The sequence below is a fragment of the Syngnathus scovelli genome, chromosome 15 (genome assembly GCF_024217435.2).
Source record: "Syngnathus scovelli strain Florida chromosome 15, RoL_Ssco_1.2, whole genome shotgun sequence".
Classification (NCBI taxonomy): Eukaryota; Metazoa; Chordata; class Actinopteri; order Syngnathiformes; family Syngnathidae; genus Syngnathus; species Syngnathus scovelli.
This window is the reverse complement of record NC_090861.1, coordinates 8,457,583-8,472,525: the sequence shown is the minus strand read 5'-3', so window position 1 is coordinate 8,472,525 and position 14,943 is coordinate 8,457,583. Positions and strand designations below refer to the sequence as shown.

Here is a 14,943-nt window from a genome sequence, read left to right as displayed (position 1 = left end):
TATGTACAAAAGTAAAAGAATAAAAGAAGATTCCAACTCTTACCGAGGGAAACTTCTGCAAACATCCAATTAGGCTTGAGAGAACATTGTGGTAGCACAGTAATCACCACAGTGGGGTCTCCAACCTGTACACATTGATTTTGTATTGATCTTTGTGTGAGAAACTCTGCTTTAACCTAGTTCCCCACTCCATCTTTCCACACCACTCGATATTCCGACTGCTGGGAGCCAGCAGGATAGTCAAACGCTTAACAAACAGAGATTTTGAGGGGCCAAAGATAAGAAGCAGGACCATCACCATCATTGCAAGGTGTTGCAAAACTTTTGCATTATAGTGTGTACTTCACCTGCGCAACTACACTTCTTGGTGAGCCTTGAGAGAAAACACCTCTCCTGCGCAAGTCTATAAAATGACATGCCAGACCAGATGACTTAATTCTACTTCATAAGCCAAATCAAATGTTCACATAAATAATAATCACTCATCTCCCAGCACTAATGTTTTCACCGTAACATGGCTGTGCAAAAATGAAAGTTTCCCAAGCCTTTTTGGTGATTCATTTTGTATCAGCAAAGAGATGTGTCTCGTGTGGCATTTAAATGCAAAGTTTATTTTTCGAGCCTTCGGAAGATCAATAATGCGCCAGTCATATTTCCACAGCAAATGTTTGCTTGCAGACAAACTCAAGCATCCATTTGCAGGCATATGCCGTTTCAGTGTGACCGTGCATGAAAAACATCAGTTGTTCTGATGGTAAACTGACCTCCAGACTTAGTTGTTGTTTATTTTACATAAAACCATAATTCCCGCAGCTTCTTTTGAAGCATATCATATTTGCTCTTCACGAGAAGAAGTAGATTGAAATCCTGCCACAATAATGTGTGCTGTTGACTAACAAGCAGCTATTAGATCCATTTGAACTTTGTAATAACTGTTGCTTTGTGCCTGCCAAAAATGTTGAAGGCATGGATTTTGCAGGGTTTGGCAACTCCAAAATCCATTAGTCCTAACTCCTCAGACAAACAATGTTGGTGACAAAAAGACACTTGCGGAGACCCAATCTAATTATGTGGTATGAGCTGCCACTTAACCGTGTGTGATTACACCGTACGCGGATTCTAGTCGTCACCTTAACAGATGTAGGTCAAATGCTCAACAATAATCCTATCAGGTTGTTTACTTCTCCACTGTGAAGCAACTTCATTTACTTATCAAATTGTTTGAATTAAACATTAGTTGGCTGCATACTTCTGACGTTGGTAATTATTTTCTGACTTAACTGTTTCATTAAATGGAGAATTTGTCACTGGGAAAAAAAATGCCAGTAGACTTCAAGTCCCTGAAAAGGAGATTCTTTTATTTGGCACCACTACACACGCCACAAGATTGTTGTTATGATTCTAAGCAGTGGTTATGTTTTCATTTGATTAATTCCAGTTCCAACAGTAGTCGCATTTCTGATGCATTCAAAAGCTTTGAGAAGTAACGTTTTTGGCTAAACATCCAGGAGACGCATGCCGCAACCAAATGACACAAATATTTCCGTGTCACGTCTCATAGTTGTGTGGCAACCTAATGGCTGTTTGAATGTCAAACTACTGCTTGACAGCCATGCGTCTCTTCTGAGGTACAAAGCGAAGTCAGTGGGAGGAAGGCAAAAACTGCCTTTTTTTTTCGCCAGACAAAGCTTGTCGACTTGTAAAAAACAATCTATGACAACAAGAGAGCAAGAATAATGTCCTCTGCCGTGTTCCTTTGTTTACCGTGTCACATCCCACTTGATTCATGGGTTGGTTACAGTGTAGCGCTGGTATGATGTCGTTGTACTGAAATAACTAACACAGCTACTGCCAAACTGCAAACATGTGCATACACACAGGAAGAGAGATGTGCTGAATGTAATCTTGGAATATTTGTTCAAAAGCATTGCTGTCTTTTCTTTTAGCTCCAAATGATGGTGATGGCACCCTGAACAAGGGACACGTCACATACCCGTCAACAGAAGACACGGAGAGCGAGGTTCACTGGGTTACCACCGCTTTGCCGATCAACAGCCCCGACCACCGGCCTGTTCTCAAAGGCTTGATGCTTCATGAGCACCTTCTCTTGCGGGATTTTGAGGGAGACCAGCATTTTTTCAGCAGCGACACTTCCATGTCGGCGTATCAGACACGAGCAGGCTCAGATGTAGCGCACCCTGTCACTCAAGTGGTTCCCCACGAGGATGCTCCAGCCTTCTCAGACGTCGCCTCGACCGCAACTGCAGCTGCCACCTCGCCGCTTACCACATTCTCCCCGACAACACCCAGACCTCTGATGCCGCTCCTTCAGAAGTCTTCAGAAGAAAATAAGGAAGGAGACAAGCTCCGGCCAACCACACACTCCCTCACAACACAAGTAACACCAAATATTGACAACATGCCAGCTGCTTCCTCATCATCGCAGCGAGATCAACCTCCGTCTCTGAGGGCTTTTTCTTCCGAATCTAACTTTGCACCATCCACCATAAGGATGGAGAAAGGCCAGGCGAAAGAAACACCCAAAAACAAAAGCGGTCCCAATCAGCCCACCCCAAACCTATCTTCACCTCGACCGGAACGCGTTGCCACGTCAACCTCCGTGATCACGACCACAACCATCACCACGCTGCAAACATCTGGTGAGTATGTTCCTAATTCCTTTATTTTTTTTATTCCATAGATTAATTGTTTGCAAAAAACATTACGGTTATCAAATGACGGCGACAGACATGTCACAATACCCTAAACCCCAGAGGATATTCAAAATTTGGAGTATCTCTCCGGAATGATTTAACACATCTCCGAGGGGGGGGGAAATTAAGTCACAGATCTCAGCAACCTTTGTTAATTTTCCACAATGCACATAGCTACTCATCTCTCCACTAGGAATACCAGAGTCGCTCATGTGTCAAAGACAATCTGATTTGTCCCTGCCGTAGCCAGAGAACCAATCCTCAGAGATAGTTTACGGGTTACACCGGCCACAGAGACACAGGTGGGCTGTCAGTAAGAGTCAGTGGAGTGAAGGAAAAGGAAATCACACGTCTTTTTGCTGTCTCCCACAGAGCCATGCGGCCTAAATTTCACTGACCCTGAGGGCAACATTGAAATCCTGCAGCAGCTTGACACTGCGATGGAGTGCAACTACTTGATTACTGTCTACCTGGGGTACGGCATCGAGGTTCAGGTCAGTGCTCGAGACCCCGCGCCATTCTTCATGGGTATCTGAAACAATACCGGGCTTTTGATTAAATGATTCAGCTGTGTAAATATCTTTTGGCCTCCCTGAAGTAGGTCTGCACCAGACTTTGATCCTTGCCTTGCGGGGTCGAAGTGATCTTAGAGGCTCCGCAAAAAACCTTTTTTTTATTTTATTTTTATTTTCAAACCATGCATATTTATGCTTTTACCTGAGCCAGCTTTTGTAAATTATAAGAAAACATGACATTACACAACACTCCTTCCTAATAGTGGAAAGGACCTCCAATACAATTATTATAGCTATCACTTTGTCACTACAAGTGACCCCTTTTATTTACAGGTGGCTTGATATTGTTGCATATTATAAATTATATGAGACCACAATGGCTCTAATGTGCTTCATAAGCAGTAATGTTTGTTATATAAAACACTCAAGTGCAAAAAGGGTGCATGGGTTAATCCAGTAAAGAGCTATGACATATTTGGTGTCGCCGCTCTTGTGTGGGTTGATGGAGATAGACAGGCAGGAAATTGCTTGAGTGTGTGGGAGGACAGGGACATTCTCAGGTTGAATGTTTGCGTGAAAAGACTTTCTATAAAAGGTTATAAGAATTAATTTTCAGTGTGTGTGTTGCCTGGCATTTGCAATTCCTCAAACAGCTAATTTAGCGCAGGAGACTTTAAAGTATATGGGAGCTTTGTTTCCCTGCCTCTGGAGAGCTAAGATAAGTCTTGACTGAGTATACTCTTTCTGAAGAAAGTATTTTTTCCAAGAACCACATCGACTCTTACCTGCTCATATCCACACAGGCAAAGACTTGAGAACTTTTGATGTCATAGCTGTGAACCATCACAGACTTTCCAGTGCATTTGACAAAATATTCATTGGGTACTTTGAAGTCATCAGCGCAAGAAAAGGAGTTTCCGTCCACCATACTGATGAGCTGATTAGGAAGGCTGAACTTTATAGGCCGGTGCATGACACAACGGATGAAAGTGAAGTCATGGTCTCCATTTCTTTCAATCTTTTTTTTTTTTTTTTTTTAAAGAGACAGTGAAGACAAGCATGTGTTTCACCCACTCATCAGCCGTCATCTCCTTCTGCCTGGAGGCAATCTAAGTCTCTTGGTATTCTTGTGGCAGGCTCAGACTCCAAATTTTCCCGTTATTGATTTTTAGATTAGTGTCAAAACTTAGAGCAATTTGATTATCTGTAACATTGTGTGTAATTATTGACGCAATTACATGACATTTAAGTCTTGTCCGTTATTTCATAAAATTGATTCCCCCATCCCCACACACACACACACACATTCAAATTGATGTATTAGACACCGCGATTTCAATGCTCTTGATTCCCATTTGCAGATTTCCTCTTTTCATCATGTTGTGCAAAGTCATTTTGGTGATACTAATCTCCCTTTAATCACAGTATCCAATAAGAAAAGAGCAATGCCACGAACTGTCGGCGGAGCGAGTAAATTGATTGCTTCCACTTTCGTGATGAGTTTATTTGCCATTTTCTCCCAACTATCTCCCGAGGACTCAGTCACACTCGCTTATGTGGGCAGAATCTGCACAACTCGGGAGACATACTATCATCAAGATTGAAATGTAACAGCAAATAAGTTCGACTAGTTGAAATCGGCAAGATTTTATTGTAGAAAAATAAAATCATGCCATATTAGTAGAGAAGCATCTTGCTGCAAGAAAATGTTTTGGCAAGTCGTTACTGTTAGGAAGGGCAGTCATCAGTAAAACTGCATGATACAAGAGTGAAAGAGAAAATTATGCGAGCAATTAAATGAAGGAATTTCAAGGGCAAGATTTTCATTAAATCTACGGTTCGGCATTAATTACAGTGATTCTTAATATACACGTCAGATACATTTGAATACAGTGTGGATTTTTTTTAGGAATACATCTGGAAGGTCAAATTTGTTTTATATGTGACACTTGCGTGGGATCGTGAGTGCACCAATGTATCAAGATAATTTTCAGTCTGCCGCCGACTGTTGGATCTCTGTTCCCACAGCTCACAGCATTTAATGAATTTTCCCATCTGCTCTTATGACCACTTTGATTTTTGTCCAGAATAAAATACATACTACACTTTTGAAGGCTGACCTCATATCAACTAGAGCTGCAATAAATGACCAAAGAATTCTTTTGATATGATTGACTTCTAATAAAGTTACATATTGATCAGTATTATTTTTGCATCCTCACTGCTTTTCTGCAGTGCAACACATTTGAAATACAGGACAGATGGAGGTTTACAAGACTGTGAAAGTGGTATTAAATTCCTTGAAATCAGTTTTGGAGCTAATCTTACCTGGTCTAATATGACCACAGGAATCACATCGATAAGCTGCTTGTTAGCTTTTTGTTCGACAATGTTTCATGTGGGTATTCTCTGCTTGCTTACAGTCTCTACCTTTCTCATTCTCAAGGTCCTTACATGTCTGTTTCCATGGAAGTCTGAATTCTCAGGGAAAAGAAGAATGTATTCTGTGGGAGGCTCGGAGAGTTTGATACATTTAAGGGGTTAGGAGTCCAGACGGCCAATTTCTCCCAGTGCCACAAAGCATGATTGGAGGAGTGTTTCCATTTTCTGACAGGCTTAAGGCAGCGGCATTCAAGAAAATGGTGGGGATAGATTTTGTGTTCAATACTGTGAATCCCATTTCTCCTCCAGTTCTTTTCTTGTTTTCCATTTCCATACTAATGCCACAGTTTTTCTTCTTGTTCGACTATTTCAATGCCTCAATCAGCATCAGTTCTACGGGAAAGCTTTCAACCCTTAATAGACTTGGCTCCTTCGGCCTTTGAATTAAATATGTAATCTCCACTTTGACTTGGCCCATCAGCATCAAACATGCATGTTGTTTTGACTCAGCACTTTCAACCAATGCATTAATGAATAAATGGGACTTGAATGTTATAGAATATCATTCAAGGTAGCATTTTTTTTTCTTCAGTAAGTTTTACCTTTTCATATTTATTGCAATCAATTGCAGTGAATCCAAAAAGATAAACACATCTGCAAAGACAACTCATAGAATACAGTATTTTTCATAAAAAGTGTTAATTTTGTCCACAATATGAGTGTGTTGTGTATTCAAAATGTAAAACACCTCAGATTTACATCCACAATCTAATACTTTTCATTGGGCAACAAAGATTCTAAAGTAAATGGAGCGGGCCTTGGGAAATTACATGGATTACTGTCTTGTCTTTTAAAAAAAACAATTGACTCGGGGCTTGTCATATGTTTACAGCTAACCCTTTTGGAGGTATAACAATTGTTTGTCGATGCTACCACGGTGACCACGCTCTTCTGACTCCGATCAATAGTCATTTTAATAAGCAGCACTAACACTTGACACACAGCCTCTTCACAGATCAGGGTGAATTGCCATATCGATTCGACTACTCTTACTTTAAATTCAGTGGATTTTTTTCCAAAGAGAGAGAAAAAATGACCATGACGTTGACCTAGCTGCTTGAGCATAACTGATGAGGCAGATAATTACTTTTTTTCTTCGAGTTAATTGAACACAAAGCACACTCATCACGTCAATGGGGCAACACTGAATACATAAACACACACACACATATATATATATACATACATGTGTGTGCTTTATCCCGAAATGCGTACACAACAGATTTGTCCGTGATGAGAAGCTGAGACTTTGTAAGAGAGGCAACAATTGCTTTCTTTAATCTATTTTGGAAGGAGATAGGGTAGTAGAAGGATGCGTCCTTCGTGTTGTGCCTTTTGGGAGTGAGACAGGACATACAGACTGGCTTGATCTTGATGAGCTTTTTAGGGTGTCGGAGCTTTGCTGAGATGAGTTTTCATGAGGTCTAGCCATCTTGAGAGGAATGCTTTTCAGGTGACACTAATTGCCGCTGCACCCATCAAGCTGTCATAAATGGAGAAGGCTATGCCTGGCAGAGAGGTTGTGTTCTCTCAAACAAACAGTGTCATCATTGAAAAAAAAAAGAGAGAGTAAAGAGAAAGTAGAGAGTATGCGTGCTTGAAAATCCAAAAAAGTAATCTGCCAGGCAAGAATTGAAAGCTATGGAAAAGTGCACATCGCTCTAAATAAACTCAAATGTCAAGCCTTGAGAGGCATTGGATAAAGTGGGGATGATATAAGAAGCTCATCTCATGAATAAGGTTGATGCAACGTTGGCTTCGGTTTTTTTGTTTTCACAAGATGGTTGTTAACTCAATGTATCACTTCCAACCAGGAGGAACAGAGTGACTTATACTCCCTATCCCTAAAACTGTTCTGGTTGGTCGGCGCAACGTAGAACAAGCTTTGACATAACTTATAGATGTTGTAAAAAAAAAATTTAAAAAATGACACATGAGAAAAAAAATATCAACAACCACACGGCTAGCACTGTTCTGTTAACACTGAAAGCTAAAAACAAAAAACAAAAAAACAGAAAAAATGGACTATCCTATTTGAGATGACGGTAACTACATGATTTGGGTGTTTTGCCACGGGCAAATAATTATGTTGGCAAAAATGAGTTGAAACAAACAATTTATTGATGAATTCAGTCACAGCCTCCAGCATAGTCTCATTAGCACTCCAGTTTTGCCTGGTTGGTAAGGAGTCATTGTTTTAGACAGCCAACTACACAGGAAATGGTTTTGGCTTATTTGTATGGAGACGAGTGTTGCATTGAGATAATGTTTTTCACATAGCGAGCAGCGGAATGAGTCTGCTTTTTCAATTAATTTATCAAGACGTGCACAAAACACCACCTGGAGGTGGCTTATTCACCCCTTGATGGAGAAATGAGCATGCAAAATAGAGGGCGATGAGGCAGGTACCCTCCATGAACGCTTCAGTGTATCGGTCAGTGGGTTTCATCACCGTAATGAGGTCTCTGCAGCTGGTGAGTCCAAAAGCTGTTGATTTATCAACCCCCCCTCCTCCCCAACCCCAGCTGCAGGGTCATTTAATTTCCATGTATAGTGGGATGAGTTTGATTATACGCTCCTCCTTTCAGCATCGACGATGGCTCCTGTGAGTCACTGTAAATGTTCATTATGGAGTCACAGCAGATGTTTTCAACAATAAATTATCGCTATGAGTCAGCCTTTGTGAAAAGTTAATTCATAGAGTGTTTATTTACAGATTACACCTTATCTGCTAACGTGTTAAACAAACCGTGAGGTATTCTTCCTATCCATTTGATTTTTTTTAAAGGGCTCATGCATCTCGTGTGGCAAAGTGCTCATCATTAACTAATGTACTGCAGACAGTTGTGTGTGCACCGTCTCTGGTAATTAAAGTAAAAGCCCCGTAGACTATCAACAATATAATATCTGTAAAAGCTTGTTGCAGTCAAAACAACATAATTTATATGCGCAAAATGTATTCAAGCACTTGCTTATATGAGCGAAATGTCTGCTGGCTTGCTTTGTCATAAATTAGCAAAGCATTATTATGGATTAACATTATCATTGAACAAAATAGAACGTGGGTGTGATTAACAAGGAACAGCTAAATTGCTGCCAGAGCACATACCATTGATTAAATGGCACGTATACATAATGTACATAATGTACATAATGTAATTATGAACCTCTTTCTTATTTTTCCCCAAATACGTAATATCAGTAGCACAGTAATAACTTGCGAATTTAATTTGTTCTTTGAACACATATCACATACATTGTCCCCTTCAATGCCCCAAACCCTACCAATAGTAGAAGACTGGAAGAAAATGTGCAAGATCACATGAATTCACATGCTCACACACACCAATGAGCCAGTAAGAGAATGGACAGGTGAGCAAGAGAGCTGTCCCTCCGGGCATTTGGCTGCAGTACGGATGAATTTAAGGCGGTGTGATGTCTCTCGACATGGCCAATGAGTCATAATTGAGGCAGGACAGCTGTTGCCGGCTGCAGTGACAGGTCCCGGGGAAGGTGACGGATGACAGGGCCCTTGGGGGGCTCAGTCCAAATGTTCTATGCTGGCCGCATCCCCCTGTGTCCTTCAGAAGCTTCCCTTGTCTGTGTAAACCAAGCTCAGCTCTGGACTAGGGTATAAAAGGACATAGATATCAGGATAAAAATTTTGACCACATCGAACAGCACTATGCAGTAAGATGTTTTGAATTTCCATTGCATATAATGGCTTGCCAGTATATCATGATAATTCCATCAATGTTGTCATATTGCATTTGTATATTGATGAGTAATCAGGCTGTGGCGATTATGGAATACAAACCGCTACGTTCATATCAATCCCACCAAAATTTAAAAACAATACGGTCCATTATAAGGCTGAAAAAAACTGTTGTATACTATTAAGTCACTGTAACTTAGTTTCTTTTGTAAACAATGAAAAAATAAGGTGTGCAGCTGTGCACAGCGGTGTCATGGTGGCCTGTGATAAAAATCAAATCAATCAAAGTCTGATGTCTTGGATAATTCCAGAAGAAGTCACCTCCAAACTCAAGTCTCCAAGAGTCCATTAGCCTGCCTTTGCTTATTGTCAGCTCCCATCAGCTCGAGTGAACGTTTGTCAACGTGAGCACATTTATTTTGTGGTCGATGCTTCTGCACGGTGTGCGCACACTGCCCACAGTCTCGGGGCTTTCTGACTGTCTCAACTAAAACTCGGGCATATTTATCTCTTGGCAGGCAACATATTTTCAGCTTGGTAGCATACCTGAGCTCACAATGAATCCGTTGGCATGTTGTGAATTCTTCTGATAGATGGCACAGCTGTGTTTCAAAATTAAAGCACGTTTTTTTTTTTTGATGCGGAAGAACATACTTGGGATGGAACAAATTATTAAATTGCTGAAATAAAGAAGCAAATAAGACAAAACAATGAGAATTGTACAGCAAAATGTGTGTGTTTGTGGTTTATTTTAGGTTCTAAATGCAAGTATGTCAGAGGGGGAGCAGGTGACCGTGGAGGACACGGGTGGCCGAGAAGCCTTCCTTCTTGCCAATGAGTCGGTCTTAATACGGGGTCTTGTGCTACGAAGTCGGAGCAACCAGATCTCCATCCGTTTCCGGAGCGACCAACAGCACAACTCAGGAGTCCTTCAGCTCCATTACCAAGGTGAGAAAAGGATACATGATCTGATAACTGAGGAAATGTTCAATTGAACCAGACTATTAAGGTTTTTACGTTTTTCTAAATTTTTAATTTTGTTTCTGAGATGATTCTGAGAATTGAATATAATAAAGTATGACAAAGCATGCCGCGGCCATAGAAGACATACCTGGATAGATATTACTCACTCACCTTTTAGAAAATGGATTCAATGTGACATCCTCAGTGGAAAATTAATCAATATTGAATTTTAAGTGTTGCTCCCAATAAATGTCAATGTGGTTTGAATATGCTAAAACTACATCGTATGATCCTTTAAATATGCTTAAATAAGAACCAGTGAGCAGAAAAACCTGCTAGAATGAATCATTAGCAAGCACCAGCAGCATGTATTATGAATCATAAATTTGTTTTCAGCTTGCCAAGGGTATGTGCTTGCGTGCGTGCTTGTGCAACATTGATCTTCCAACAATGTCTGTTTATCTTAGCAATCGCGCAAAGTGGCCGCCAATTACATGCCCCATCGATTTGAGTTGATGGTAGAGCTGGTCAACAAAACATTCATTCCACCACATTACGGCAACTCTTTCATCAGCTCCAAAATGAAAGTCATTGAACAAACATTGCCAGCGATGGGAAATAAATCAGCCCATCTCTACTGGTTGTGCTCTGCTGCCCTGTGGTCAGGCCTGACGATAACATTGAGGGGGCAGTACAGATGCCATACGTCTTTGCAAATAACCATACAGTAATCCCTCGCTACTTCGCGCTTCACTTATCGCGGCTTCGCTCTATCGCGGATTTTTTTCAAAACTTATATTGCGGATAGATTCAGTGCATCGAGGATTTTTTTTTTTTTAATGTCTCACACACACATTCACATCGTCATATGCAGAAATTAAGCACACAAGACAGGCAACGAGACAGGCAAGTGCACCCCTCCACCATCAGCGACATCCAGCGTCACTTGGAGCTTGGAGTGCGCGGCTTTGTCTGATCATATGACACTAATGGCCAATGGTAACATGTTGAGCTGTGTCTTGGCAACTGATTGACTTAGCAGTTCTAACTACAATTTATCTCAGCCTCCTCCACTGTCTGTGTTAACGTATCAGACTTGCGCTTCATCACGGAGGTTTTTTTTTTTTTTACTTTGAGACTTTAGTGAAAATGTTCACAAAAGTGTTTAAGTAGTTAGTTAGTAAATAAGAATGTCTCTGAAAGTCAGCTTGTCTTTAAAATGTTCAGAAAAGTGTTTACTAAATGGTTCGTAAACAAGAATGTTTCTTGACTTTAAAATGTTTGCAAAGTGTTTAAAAATGCAAAAAAACAGTGTTTAATAAACAAGTGTTTAAAACTACAATAAAGTTTAATAAAAGTCTTGTGCAGATATATTCTAACAATATATTCACTCTTTTATTTTCTTTATTTTCTTATATATTTAAATGAATAAGAATATTTCTAAAAGTCGAATTGACTTTAAAATGTTTACAAAAGTGTTTAAAAATACAAAAAAAATGTTTAAAAGTACATAAAAGTGTTTAAAAATGAAATAAAAGTTCATAAAATCCTTGTGAGGATATTGTAATAATGTATGTTCTCTACTTCGCGGATTTTCACCTATCGCGGGTGGGTGTGGACCCAATTAAACGAGGGATTACTGTACCATACAACGTGCTACATTCAGTTTATATATAGTCTTACATTTCCCTTGGCTCGAGTTTGGCCCGCAAGGGTGAATCTGAGTTTGAAACTTGTAGTTTTGTACCTCCATGGCACTGCTGTCTGTTTTTTTAACCTCCTCATAAGCCCTCACAATGTCAATCAAGATTTCAACCAGACAGACTTCATCGTTCTCTAGTCTTGGTGTGCCAACATTCGCACAGGTTCTAAGAAATAAGCCTCCTTTGACAAAGGGTTAATTGGAATCTGTTTTCAAATGTACAGTAAAAATAGTCCAATAAATGCTCAGCTTAACTTGAGATAATACAACAAAGTATTTCTTTATTTCACACCACTGCATACAGTGGAGGCGTTAAGAAGGGCAAGGCTATGTCCCTTTGTGAACATTTGAATGTAAGCACACAGACAGAAATTACTTTTTTGTTATTATTGTTAAGCCGATTCTTTTTTTTCCTCAGTGCACCACATGCATCTTGAGGTAAGTTTATCGGTAGAATGTCTTGTTGGTTTGAATTAGGATCGTTCAACCTTGGCAGAGGGCGGCGCTCTCGTGAGTACAATTCTACTCTAAACTTAAATCAAACCTAGCCACATGAAAGTAAACTGCACGGAGTTGATTTTAAACGGGGCGGGCGTACACAGCAGATATTTCAATTTGTGTTGGTCTCTCCACCAAGACTCAGCGACACCTTGTCTTTTATAATGTGCTGTGAGAAATGTGATTGGACAAGCATAGAATGAGCCGGCGGATGGAGTTGTGGAGGCTTGGTCTCAGCTCGGAGTAATTAATATCTGCCGCCGCATCAGCGCCGCCTACGACTGATGGATGCTTCTATAACATTATTGTAGTGAGTTTCTACCACTTAGACAATATAAATCAAATAAAAAAACGGTATGATGGGTTTTCATGATAACACCTAGAGGATTGTACCCATGCACCCACTGCTTGGACCCCCTAGGCAAAGATGAATTCCATTTTCTTGTGGGCTGAAGGTTAACCTTTCGTGAGCGTGATCTGATTCCATGACCTCCCGTTAAAACAATCAGTCACTTAAAAACGTAAGCCATGCATGTTTCCTGTGGCCTAACGCTTCCACCGGCTAATCTTTCAGGCAGCCCGTGCGCTACTGCTATTATTTGTTATAGCTAAATAATCAGACTTTATGACCCGGCATCTAGTGGAATGGAAGCAGCACCACGTTTAATACTTTTGGAATTGGCTCCACAAGTTTTGCCCCGCGGCTCTTCCACTGCACGCTCAATAGGGATGTAAATGCTTCTAAGATAATAGCAATAACTAGCTTCATTGGAGCTCGTGATAAACGACGAATTGAATGGATGACCCAAGGGCAGTGCGCCTCGTCCCTGTGGCTTGACGATTTGCTGTCGGGCGGGTGGGGCGGGTGCGGCGGGTTGTACTTTCATTAGAGGCGGGAAAGCAATGGCTTGTGTAAAAGAAAAACATAAGTCATTAAATTAAAACAAGGGACAAGGGCAGTTTTACAAGCGCTTTATGGCCATTAGGCACTTGCGGCTATTTTCCCTTGAGGTTAATTTCCGAGACGGGCATGTTTAGTACCAAGTTATATGTCTCATAATGTTAAGTTTTTATCTTCTAAATGAGTGCCTGGGAAGAAAACTGTCTTTGGTGCAATTGAGCAATCATCATCTTGGTAATAAAATATGCAGACAACCAAAACGATTCAAGGTGTTCCAAACTGACTATCAGGATTTGGCATGTGTGGACTCTAGCTCTCTCTCACTCTCTTCTCTGAAGTGCACTTTGCTCGTAATATTTGTTTATTTTTCGCATGCAGTCAAATATCTTCACTCCAGGAAAGCATTTATGCAGATGTAACCTTTCAATATTCGCTTTTTGTAACCATTATATTAGCTATAATTGAGGCTTAGCGACAGCTCATTAAGCAGAAAGTTGCTGTACTAAAACTACATTCAAAGTTGTCGACAGTACACAATAGCTTTTATTGTGCTAAGCCATTTTGGCTCTAATTGTGTTTACTTGTTATGGTGTTCACACATTTCCATGAGTTTAAAAGTTGTAGCGCTGTCATTAAAAGGCCTACCCTAATGAGGTAGAACCGTGCGGTTATTAGACAGGAAGAGAGGTTGTTTAATAGTTTCCATTAGACTTTCACAAGCGAGCTTTGTCCTATTGCATATTGTTCATTTATTTTCAACGGGAACGATCCAGTCTTGGGACATTGATCTTAACCAGCTGGAACCACAACTATGACAATGCACAGAGGATATTCAGTATTATATTACAAGACCTTAATGATGTTCTATCAACAAGTATTAAAGACCCTCCTTACACAAATATGATTTCTGTGTTCTTGCTTTTCTTCAGCTTTTGTGCTGAGCTGTTCATTCCCCAAAGAACCAGCTGGTGGAGAAGTTTCCGTGACACACCTCTACGCCGGTGGAGAAGCTTACTTCAACTGTGTCACCGGCTACAGATTGAAAGGTCTCAAAATGCTGACCTGCCGCAACGCCACCACACCGTACTGGAGTGGGAAGGAGCCCCAATGCATTGGTAAGGCAAAGAAGAGGTGAACAGAAAAGATTTTTCTGCATCGCTGGGTTCAAGGTCATAGAGAGCTGGAGCCTATCCCAGCTGATTCTGGTAGAAATTGCATTCAAATACAGTTACATTTGATCGGAATTGGCCTTTTGGTGTGTGCAAAATTCCTGCTCATTTGCATCTTGTCTCCGAAGGGAACAAATGATTCTGATTAACAAAAGGTGGCTGGTTGTTTTCTACTGGGTTGATTACTGTACAATCCAGGGCCAAATGAATGTGTTTTCATACGATTAGCAGCACGGACACTTATTGTCTGGAGGCACTTAGCACCTGGCTGCCTTAATTAGAAGCGGGTTGCACGACTTTCCCTGTCCTGCTGGTAAAATGCTC

At 40.6% G+C, this 14,943-nt stretch overlaps 1 protein-coding gene across 4 annotated transcripts in view; it reads left to right on the top strand.

The window, feature by feature from the left end:
* The window catches only part of LOC125981785 (seizure protein 6 homolog), a 53,783-nt gene that overhangs the window by 28,662 nt on the left and 10,178 nt on the right, over positions 1–14,943 (top strand). For all 4 annotated transcript variants that reach the window (XR_007486164.2, XR_007486165.2, XM_049741756.2 and 1 more), the window contains exons 2-5: positions 1,947–2,660; positions 3,087–3,208; positions 10,142–10,334; positions 14,380–14,565. Coding sequence is in view for 2 of the 4 variants with exons in the window: in XM_049741756.2 (XP_049597713.1) it covers positions 1,947–2,660; positions 3,087–3,208; positions 10,142–10,334; positions 14,380–14,565 (1,215 nt within the window). In the remaining 2 variants the exon portion in view is untranslated. The remainder of the gene's footprint in view (positions 1–1,946; positions 2,661–3,086; positions 3,209–10,141; positions 10,335–14,379; positions 14,566–14,943) is intronic.